Raw genomic sequence first — 12,106 nt, forward strand, 5'->3', positions numbered from 1 at the left:
GTATGAGTGAATGGATTGTGTTAAGTTTGAATGATAATCACTTTACTAGTAAGTAAATTTTTAGAAAATGAGGTGCAATGCACATCAGATAGTTACAAAACTAATGATGAAACACGTTTGTTATAGAAAGGTCACTCACAAAGTTCACTATAGTGAGAACATTCATAAAATACGCTCTGAATCATGCACACATGAAGTTCAGAAAACGATAAGCCGAAGATGTCCGGCAGAAAGAAATCCCGAAGAGGATAATTGAAAGTGAGGGGAGATTACCTTTATTAGACAGAAATTATAAACGAAAATTTGTACAGGGAAAGTAGATAGAAATAAGGATTGGATTTTTTACAGTTTTTTTTTTTAATTGAAAATATCCTGTAATGACACAAAAATAAACAATGATATTTCAATTTACACTTTATTTAATTTCAACAATTTGTACATCCACTAGAGGGTGTCTATCTTTTAGTCTGTTTACTTAGGAGAAAGCTCAAGTGTAGAATTGATTTGATGAGAGATTGCAATAGTAGTACACTTATCGTATGACTCCCGAACGTTCTATCTTATTTTTCTCTCATCTACTCGTTGTTGATCACAAAACATTTTTAGAACATATTTTATCATAATACGCTTAGAATAAAATTACATATTTAACGAAATTGCATGCTTCTGTGTATGAAAGCTCTAAAAAAGTGCAATTTATAATATACATTGTCTTCATATTCTCATTTAATTTTTTCCTTATATTACTACAGCATTCCACCATTATTTATTGAAAAAAAAATTTCTTTCAGCAGATAAAGTCACTTCCATGAATATAAATTAAAAATATTTTATTAAATAACTTTGATAGATCAGTTACATGTTTTTACTACTATTTTTCATTTTGTAGATCGTAAGAAGCTGGTTATTTCTAAATGATAAATGCATTATATAAGTTACTCACATATATTTAAAAATTCTAAAAGGGAAAAGTGGTTTAATCAGCAACTGTCAACCATTTTTCAACACTGAAATATCTCTTTTACCAGATTAAGTTAATGAGATGTTTTGAATTGCATTTATGAAGAAAAAAACGAATAATTAAAATAATTTGTGATCGAAAACTAAAAAAAATCTCATTAAATTTTTAGACAAACAGAATGTTTGCGGGTATGTAGATTTCACGTAAATATTTCACTACTATTAATGCATAATACATGATTATTATTCGAAAGATTCAACGTCAACGTAGCATTAACGAGGGTCGAGTGAATTTTCTAGAAAGCGACGGATTGGGAACATAGGGTACATTCTCTTCTGTCTTGCCAAAGCGTGCTGTCGTACACTCCTTGCCCGACGGTGCGAACGAGCGCGCGTCAAAGTTTTCCCCAGTGACGTTATACGGAATGCCATTTAATCGCACACGCCTCGCTGAGAAAATCGCCCCGAGGCGAAGTTAAGAGCGTTTTCTCTCCTCTCATCTCTCAGATTCAAAGCGTTTGTGTTTTCTGTTCTCCACCGCTTTCAAGCTGCTTATGCCGAATATTATAACCATGACTGTACGCAACATTACGCCTCTATGCATATGATAATATCTCAACGTCTCTTTCATTCATGTTTTGACCAACTGATATTTTTTATTTCCTCTTTTCCGTCTCAATAAAAATACATATTATTTTTTCATGCAGAAACTATTTTTACTTTATGTATCGTTGGAACAAATTTTATTATAAATAATTCTCGACAAAAAAGAAATACATTACAAACATATTTTTTGAGTACAATTCATGATTCAGTTGTAAAAATATTTATTTTATTTTATTTCATGTAGCTGATAAAAGCACAAAGTAATCGATGAAAATCCACACTATCTCGTACGCTCTATAGTTCGTTGGTGCGAACTATTGCTCATGAGTATTTTCCTCACAAAATGCCATTTGATGATTTTCATCATGTGTACACTACAACCACTTCAATTGTTCACCATTTTCTCTCTTCTACACCATTCAATATTGATTGATATCATTGGTACGTAATTCGAAATAATTCCAGATCGAACTAACTGTGTATACGAGTAGGTACACAGATATTACGTTTACGAATAACGCATGACTCATCAAACAACACCGGCCGGCACATCATTTCTGTATGCATACAAAGTATGCATTGAGATGATCATACCTGCCAATATATACATCCTATAAAGCTTTGTACCATCAAGCGAATGTTGATCGTTTTCCCGCCACAATATTATGGAAATTTATTCGAAGGTAGAGGGACTTGATCAAGGAAAAATGCTTTAGTGAGATCGGCAAATCTATTTGCACACTGCATTAAAAGTCCATTACGAAACTTTAATACATATCTTCTCTGTTTAACACTTAGGTCGTTTGTCACAATTAAACGTATACGAAACATAATCACAACTTTACATGACAACTCATTTACATTTATTTGAAACGATGATGGTCTCATTTGACACTCTATTTTTGTTGCTATATTATTCCATATGCAAGTAATCATTTGCATAGGAATAGACATTCATGAAAATTAAATTATCACCAGAAAGTCACTGTAGAATTTCTGTCAATAATAAATTATTTTTTAATTTAAATTTCAGATAAAACTTTTCCTAACAATTGTCACCATGTTAATTCCATTTCCGAGTTGATAATTTCGCTTTTTCAATCTGTTGGAAAATTCATAAATTTTTTGCCCGTAGAAAAATACATTCCATCAATTTATGTAAATGGAGTTGATAAGAGAGAAAAAAGTACTAAATTCCCTAGACAGTCTCGGAATATTTTTCAGATATTATTTTTTCCAACATTCCATATTCGACTATTCTCATTCGATTTCATTCGATTAAGTTTCACAAGCATTCTGACGCTTGGGACATTCATTAACCCCATTCATTAGTGACGAACAACTCGTTTGGAACTGTTTGCTTGAGTCTGGCAAGCACAAGGCATGTTGGTAGTGGTCATATAGTGTAATTCTCTATGGAAGGGTGTAGAGAGACATGATGATGAGAGAGTATGGTACGAGAGTGAGTGTGTGGCCTCATGGGCGGACTTTGATTGGAATTCTGTATGTTAAAGATAAGGGTAGCGACCCTTAGAGGTAGGGTCGTTGCGTATGCTATTCTAATACTCTGTCCTCTTTCCTGCTGTCAAGTTCGGAGTGCACTGACACATTTAGACTACAGCTGCAATATGCCCGAGTTCATAGATAGATATGTAGTACAAAATGTGTCTGCATTGAACTGAATGGGTAGTTGTATTATCGGACAACCCCCCAGTAGACAGAGGGTGACTACCAACTGCGAGGACTTTCTTATCGTCTTGTGCCACGTTGACTAAACGCTCCGAAATACGATTCCGTGCTTTGTTTCCTTGTTGAGAGAGATAATTGTGAGTAGTCAGTAGTAGAAATGGGGCTACCAGCTCGAGGGGTTGAAGAATTGTCTTGATCTTGTGCTTCATTGGTTTACACTGCTGGGTATTAATTACTCCAGTATGTGAGAACTTACAAATTGCTTTAGTTAAATTTTATCACACTTTTCTTTTTTTAAACTCTGATAAAAAAGTTTATAGCTACTGACGATTTTAGTCCACAATATTTTATTTTCTATTCTAGTATAAATTTTTTAAAAAGTCATAAATAATATAAAATAATATTTTACTTTAGTATTTATGGCAAAGATTTCTGGTAAAAATTTTTATTATAGAACAAAATAGTCAACAGCCTATAAATATGCTAATAAAAATGTTTTAATCGTAACATGTTTTAGTATGGAATTCTAACCATTTATGGTTTCAATAAATATTTTATTTTCTAAAAATTCATACACTGGAACAATAAAATTTTAGTATTATAATAAATTGAAATATTACTTTAATACTGCATCATATATGAAATAGTTGAGCAAGATTATTGAACGAAAATGGAAATTTGTCTCGACAGACTGCACAGAAGTTTTCGTAAATCTCCATGAAGAGAAACTGCTCACAATGTTTATACAGATCCAACCAAATTTGTATAGAGCCCTGGCAAGTGCAAGAAGAGGAATAGAGGATAAATGTTGAAAGTTTTCTACGCGCGTTTGCATTACGACTATTTGCTTCGTGTGATTGGTCGACAAAGAAAGTAAGCTGACTACATAGGAAGAAGTCACGCAGAGAGTCTTAGTAGAGACACTACTTCATCTCTTTGCCAAGACGATCGACTCTATTAATTTAATATCCTGTAGAAGTTTTATTTGTTTCGATTAAATTATTTTTTGAATTAATCTGTTAAAAGTTAAGACTCTCGATAAATACTACATTAAAATTGTTGATGAACAAAAATTTTTATAGTTTCAAATAGTTTGTGACTTTTTTATTGGAAAAAACTTTGCAATAAAACATCTACTCTTTCTGTGTCAGCGGACTTTTTAGTTGGTTTTAATTGGATACACTCTAAAAGATAAAAATAAATCCTTTTTCTCTCACCTTCTTTTTTCTCTTCTCATTTATTGTACTTTCCTCTTTATTGGATTCTTGTTCTTGATTAAAATTCAAATTATTATTTTAAACTGAACCGATTTCATACATATTTTTAAGAGCATTTTTCAACTGACAATTTTGGTCAATAACTGATTGTAAGTTGACGGGCTTCAAATTTTTATTCATACATATTTATTAGTTATTTACTGAATATATTCAAAGTTTCATTATATCGAAAAATATTTATATTATCTAAAAATAAATCAATGAAAATTATTGGGAAACAGTGTATATCCACTAATTTACGATTATAAAACAGTGAATATTAATTAATTTATTTTCAGACAGTAAATTACTCCAATTACGATATTTCAATATTGTTATTAATTCATGGACACGTATTCATTTCTCACTAAGTTATATAGTTTAAATTATAAATATAATATTTTATGTCATATTTATAAATATAAAATAAGGGAGTTTTTATTTTTTTTGAAGTGGTTATCCATTTAAACATGTTGGACTTTGAGAACTGTGGTATGGATCCCTATACTCATTATGCTGACTTGAACTCATAAATTTTTTTTTAACATACTTAAATGTTTGGTAATTAGATCAACAAATTCAATACCATTGATAATAATCGAATTTTATTATATGAAATTAATGAAAAAGCTGAAATAAGAAGGGATAGACTTGAAAATTTCTCATAATAATCACTAAATATTATTAATCAACACAAAAATCCAAATTTTAACACTCATGATTTTGTATGATTAGTTCAAGTCTTTTAGACTAAGATCAACAAATATTGTAAATAAAATCATTATTGCTCCTTAAGGAACTTTTTTCAATACTGATAGTGCTAAAATTAAATTATTATTTCACTCCTTCACAGTACAGACATAATTTTTATTTGGCTTCATGACATAATCTTTCTGTTAACATTAAACAATTCTTACATAAATAAATAAATAAATAAATGAAAGCTGATGATTATAAGAAAAAAAAATAATAAAACAATATTTAAGTAAATCTGAAAAGCTAATTTTTTCCTCCGAGCTAAAGACAAATAATAAAGTTATAAGACTCAGAAGAGCAGTAACATAACTTTTTCATCTGGGTTATAGTCATACTGCTGAGGCCAATAGCGAATGACTAAGGGTTAACAAAATATCGTAAAGAGTCTCGAGAGTGAAAAGGAAGGATTTATTGTTTATTAGCTCAGAGTCTAAGGCTATAGGAACTGCAGACTGTTAAGCAAAGTCCATTGAAAGTCGTCTCATTCCCCAACAGAAATGAGGGACAATAAAAAAAATGTCCGCGAAAAGTACTGAAATAGCTTTGGTCGGAGGACTCGCGTAAAGGGAACGCTACACATAAGACATGGGGTTGGAGATCGTATTCGAAGCCTTGGCAAGAAGTAGTTTGTAGTTGGGGGTTGCTTTTACGAGCTTTTGGCTTGCGAAATTTGTCTGGATGCCATCCGTGTATTCGTTGGGATCCTCGCTTGGGTGGTAAAGAACGTGGGATATAACGAAAGAGGTTGGAAACTTCTCCTCCTCACTATTATCCTTTAAATTCAATCCCCTCTTACCTCAATCCTCGTTTTTCGTGGCCGCACGTAGGGCTATTTGACTTGATGCACGTCACTTGTGTTCAGCTTGTAAATCCCGTTTTTTCCGCATCCTTGACATAACTGAAATTTCGTTTCCAAATAATAAACTCACAAATTAAATGTTCAAGTCGACTTTATATGAAAGCTTAGAAAAATAGCGAATGTTTGCGATATTCATACTCTGAGATGTTTTTTTTACAACTTTATTTTCTTTTATAAACTGAATGTTACTAAGGAACAACTCTACAAAAAATAGAGAAGAGTTCATAATTGGAAGACCTCAAATAAAATGAGAAAATTCAACGGAATGAAAGTGAAAGGAGTGATCGTTTTGTTTTTTTTCTACAGTTCAAGACATTAAGAAAACAAAATTGCAGCATTATTATAAGGATTGGCATGGTTTTAGAGATTGCTCTATTCTGTTAAAAAAAAAAACAAAGAGTTAAATTTCAAGTTTTTTTTAAATTTCGCTATAATTATTCAAATGGCAACCATTTAATAAAAAAAACTAATTTTTAGCAACATTGAACAGAAAATTAGAGTTTTGAATTTTTTTTCAATAGAATTCAATGTAATCATTTCGTATAAAATACTTTAAGCTCTCAAATAGTTTCACAGTGACAGTTATGCGATCATTTTTTCCGAACTTATAAAAGCTCAAAGTGAATTGTGAAATTTCAGCTATAAAAGCTCATAACACTTAGAAAAATGATCGTAGAATATTATTCTAAAAATATTCTGCAAGAGGGTAAAAAAACTTTTACAAGTTCTACCCATATTCATAGAAAGAAATTGATATTGAAATATCATTGGAAAACGAAATCGTTAATAGTTATTTTCGAAGAAAAAAAAATTTTTTTAAATATAAAAATATGTGATGCTTCAACTTGAAGCTGCTCAAAAAAAAACTTTTATTTATTAAATTAATCTGTTACCGAGTATAGTAATTCATTTTGAGAATTTCAAGTATTTAAAAATATTAATAGCCTTTAATTGTATTTTTACATCCTATCGAAAACTAATTTTTTAGTTAATTGTATAAAATAAGTTCCCATGATGTATAGAGTTATGAAAATCTTAAATACTTTCCTCCATTAATAATCTTCTCATTTGGAGTTATTACATATTATTCTACTCCTTTCTCTAATAAAAGTGATATTTTTTACAAAATTGCCATGAAATAACTATTGCCTGATTCTAATATTCCTTTTATCCATGAATATGACAAAAAACTGATTACTTTCGCATGATAAATTCGTTGTTTTAAATCCTTACATCTATTTACAAATATGAGAGGAAAGAAATAGTCGAGTCATGAACTCTCTGCAGGTTTTTAGTATTCAAATATATTTGTTCTCTCCTGCTTTACTTTACTCGATTCTACAGTAATATTTTTTATCCTCATTTGTCGTTCAATCGCTATCACTCATCGGCAACTCTGTCCTCTCTAGAAGCTCTATATGTATTCATTGTTATTTTTTTCTGCGGAGGCATGCATTATATTTGTTATCGTTTCGAGAATAAAGTTCAATACCAGATAGGTTTATGTGTATCTACCGATCCAGCTACGAGGATTGGCTTGTTTTGTTTTTTAATCCAGGCATTTCTTTTTCCGTCCTCTTCTTTTTATCTTTATTTCTTTATTTCCTTTTTTCGGCATTTTACAACTTGTGATAAATGTACCGGTATAACGACAATGCTCCAATGTTAACTGATATTTTTTTATATTTTTTACTGTGTCAATTATAAAAAACCTCGGTACATGAGTTTTATCACACTAATACTACCCTACGATTATAGCAAGTATTTTATTTGTTCTGTTGAAGGACTAAATAACTTCAAAATCAACAAAAGTTGAATTTTTTATCAAATATTACATCAAAATTAAATATTTCAGTGTAAAAAGTTTTAAAATAACTGAAAAACTTCAATTCAATGGTGTGAATTTTTTTGTTGTTTTTTCATGATGAAAATATTTGCAAAAAAAACGTGTTATTTTTTGGATAAAACATTTGTACTCACCATTTATTGGCTGACATCTGGAATGATCATCTTAAACACGAATACTGGGTGTAAGTCAGAAGTCCCATATGCAAAAGTTTCTTCTCATGAATCTCAAGTATTCAACTACCATTTGTTGCAGCCACTTCTAAAACATTAATCATAGTTTTCATTTCTTTGATATATCACAGTGTAAAAAATAATAATAATACATTTATATGATAATGTTACAATTAAATACTAAAAGTTAATCGCAGCTAATAATTTTTATCATGAATTTTAGTCTCTTAAAATTTTACAGCATCGTAAAACGATAAATGGATCGTGTTATTTAATGTTACGATGGACAAGCGATTACTCTATATAACCTGTATATTACTCAGGATAATTTCTAGTCATTAAAACAGTCTGCAGCGTATGGCGAATCATAATCGAGAGCGATACTTTGTCGAATTCAGAGCGAGCAGCCAACGCTTTTCGCTAACAGTTGTGCAGCATGATGATAATGACTCGAAGCAGTCATTTGGCTTAACTCGGCCAGCCATGGAGAGCTATAGAATTAACATCGGTGACCAAGCTGGCATGCGAATTATTGTTATAGATCAGGAGTAACGGTCCATAGCATTAGAGAAATTGGGCATGAATCCTATGTTCATCTTTATTAAGAGGCCTCTAACTTTCGTTTAATTAAAATTTAAAGGGATTAATGGCTTGCCAATTACCACTCATCAATCGTACTCTGGCTGCACAGAAAGAAAAAAGTATCTGATGCTGCAATATGTTTACATCCTCTTACAACAACAGGATGATGTTATGATAGCAACAGAATAACCCGGTGGCAACAGCAGGATGTTCTTGATTCTTTGCAATCTAAAAGCGGATACTGAAGATAGAGTCCTTTATGTCTTCAAATTGCGATATATTATGTTCTTTTTAATCAAACAAATTTTTTAAATTCATATCTGAGAAATACAAATTGGATATTTTTTATAAACTAAGTATTAAATATACTTGAATTGATAATCAATCAGTAGAGCGAATTTTCTATTTGTAATTTTCCAATTTCTCATCGAATACCCTTTTTTTATAACATTATTACACAGTGAGAAATTTTGTGTTTTTTGTAAAAAAAATGTAGCAATTGAAATTTTTGTGTTAAATGAACAACACAATTCTGTGTTAATGTAACATTTATTGTTTGTGTTAAATGAAAGTATTGACACAAATTTAAAAACAACACAGAAACTAATACAATTTTTGTGTAACAGAAAATAAAAAAAATAAAATAATAAATAAAATAAATTTTCAACACAAAAATTGTGTTATCCATCAAAATCAGTTTCAATGTATATTGAACGCTCTTTTAACTTAAATAAATAAAAAAACACGAACATAAAAAAGTGTCAAATTCACCAATGAGTATTTTTATATATCATCTTATAAACAATATGAGAATAACCTAGCTGCAACAATTTTATATACATGAAAACGTAAATAATTTCCAGCAGTTTTGGATAGCCGAGTGGTCTAAGGCGTCGATTTCTTTGCGTGCGTAAGTTTAATTAATAAGCGGTCGTATGTTCGAATCTCCTCAATATAGAATATTCTATACGAGGTGTCACAATCAGCGCTTCCCGCAATCTTGAAACCGTATATACATAAAATTGGTTTTCAACGTACATAAAGTCTAACAAAATTATTTTGTTATAAGAAAAGGTTTTAACAAACAGAAAAGATTGTAATAAAATTCTTAAAATTTAGTAAAGAATTGAATCTTTGAAAAGATAGAATAAATTGAACTTGAAAGTCAAAAACCATGAACTTTGATTATTTTCTCTTTACAAATCTTTCGAATAAACTGAAGTTATAGTTGTGCTTGCATTCTGTCTTATATTTATATTTTTACCAAATTTAATTAGAAATCATTTTTTTGTTGCATTACATGTATAGCAAATACATATTTGATGATTCTTTTCTACTGGAAGCAGCTATTGATAATTTGAAGATAAAAAAATTATATACAAACTTGAAAATATTAAAAATGTATGGTCGATCGATAAGAAAAATGTATTATCGTAAAATGTTATTGTCTATTGAGTAGATAATAGTTATAATTTATTTTCGTAATCATTAAAATAATTAAAAATTACTTTCTTTATCATTTACCAATTATATTAAACGAGTATATATAAAGTGGTAAGATTATATAAAACTAAGCTGTATTTGACTTATTTCTGATACTATGAAGCAATTATTTCTGGTCTTATTCTGTTTATATATGTTTCGCGAGGTAAACTTTTTCATTAATAAATAATATATTTTTCTCATTTCTTTTAATAATTGTTGTTTTTAGGTAGAACTATATACGGCGGATGTACACTTGTCATCAAGTCCATCGAGTAATAAAATCATACTCAAGTCAGGTGCACCAACGGGTTCTAATACCGATGTTGTGATGAATCAATTTACTATTTTATCTAGCATTGATCAAACTAATGATTTACCGGTCTGTAATTGATCTTAGGTACCTGAACTTAAACAATATGAAAGTTGATGCTAACAGTCAATCAGAAAATTTTAATTATAATTTTTAGATAACTTATCGGTACCAGAGTATAAAAGATGGTTCTTCACTGGGACAAATGGTAGAATCAACAACTTCACTTTGTAATCCTGAACCCGAAACAGACCTAGATGAAGCTATGGCAATGCTGGTAGCCCAAATCATGGATGTTGACGATCAAAGTTGTCCAATAAAATCGGTTAGTAAATTTTTAAAAATTAATCTACTTTATGCTTCTGAAAATAAATTTAAATTTTTTGCTTTCTTAAATAGGGCGTTTATACGAAACCATCTAACTTTGAAATTGATTTATCAAAGATAGGAACTGTTCTGCATGAATTATTTCTTTTCCCTAATGATGAATATGCAACTGTAGAACTTGATATTGGAGACGGTTCTATGCAAGGATATATTGATGTAGATCAATGATGATCAAAATTTGGAAACTTCATGTTATTACTGAAAATTAAACAAACTACTCTTTATAATTGATCTAAATTTATAGATTGATATATGAAGCAACATTAAAAAAAATTTATGAGTATTTATAAATTCAGCTTTACAAAAAATTAAGTAATTTGTCTGAACACAAATTAAAATCCAATTCCAACTTTATTATATAAACAATTTACAACATATGTTTATTCTATTCGAAATTTCCAATTGTCCAGCTTTACAAATAAATTTTAACTTAAAATGCCTTTGTACTCGAGAGAGAGTTGATATCATAAAAACCCACCCCAAAAATGTCTACCCTTAAACCTAAACCCTAATCGGTCGAGCTACAACTCAACCCGGGATACTCTGAGAGCTAACAACTCTCAGGAGGAAAGCTACAACCTTACCTAGGTAAACGACGAGCTCCAACTCGTCGACGAAGAGCTACAACTCCTACACGGTCGTAATCGTGAGCACCAACTCTCGATTGCTAGCTAACACCAAGAGCACTAACTCTTGGTCGGAAGGCTACAACCTTCCAGGTCCTACGTTTGAAAAGCTTCAACTCTCCGGAGAACTAAAATTTTTATTGATCGATTTACTATTATGTAACGTAATTATATCACATTTATCATTTACAATGAATTAGAGATTCTTCTGATTAGTCGAAAAGACATATTTTTGAAATTTTGTGCATCAATTATTTCATTTCATATCAGATAAATAGTATCTACGCGAACAAAGTCGCAGGAACAAGCTACTTAATTAATAAAGTCTAAGTTACAACTCCAAAAATCTACAAAGTGATTTAACTCAACCTTTTGCCTGTTAAATGAACGAGTTAAGATGTATGATCATCCTAAGCGTTCCCAGACCAGCAGAGCGTGTAAATTTGAAGTTTAAGAGATCTAGATAGAGCTTTATGTAATAAAATAGTCAAGTATCAAATAAAGGATTTAAGTACTTTGAACTGTGTAATCAATGTCTCATTGATCGAAAATTTATTGCATAATATTATGA

General features: G+C 30.3%; 1 protein-coding gene across 1 annotated transcript; it reads left to right on the forward strand.

Annotated features, from left to right (window-relative positions):
* Window positions 1-10,292: 10,292 nt before the first annotated feature.
* LOC118064336 (uncharacterized) lies at window positions 10,293-11,204 on the forward strand. Its single transcript, XM_035078840.1, has 4 exons — window positions 10,293-10,375; window positions 10,439-10,591; window positions 10,680-10,847; window positions 10,922-11,204. The coding sequence occupies exons 1-4, from the start codon at window positions 10,328-10,330 to the stop codon at window positions 11,075-11,077; spliced, it is 525 nt and encodes a 174-aa protein (XP_034934731.1). The 5' UTR covers window positions 10,293-10,327; the 3' UTR covers window positions 11,078-11,204.
* Window positions 11,205-12,106: the final 902 nt, after the last annotated feature.

This window comes from Chelonus insularis, unplaced genomic scaffold (assembly GCF_013357705.1).
Source record: "Chelonus insularis isolate UGA/USDA-ARS -01 unplaced genomic scaffold, ASM1335770v1 contig_17_pilon, whole genome shotgun sequence".
NCBI lineage: Eukaryota > Metazoa > Arthropoda > Insecta > Hymenoptera > Braconidae > Chelonus > Chelonus insularis.

Bases quoted from the DNA above. Each gene is read 5' to 3' on its own strand.
- LOC118064336 (XM_035078840.1), top strand. From the start codon at position 10,328: ATGAAGCAATTATTTCTGGTCTTATTCTGTTTATATATGTTTCGCGAG. The intron at 10,376-10,438 runs GTAAACTTTTTC...TGTTGTTTTTAG, and splicing joins GTTTATATATGTTTCGCGAG to GTAGAACTATATACGGCGGA. The intron at 10,592-10,679 runs GTCTGTAATTGA...TATAATTTTTAG, and splicing joins ATCAAACTAATGATTTACCG to ATAACTTATCGGTACCAGAG.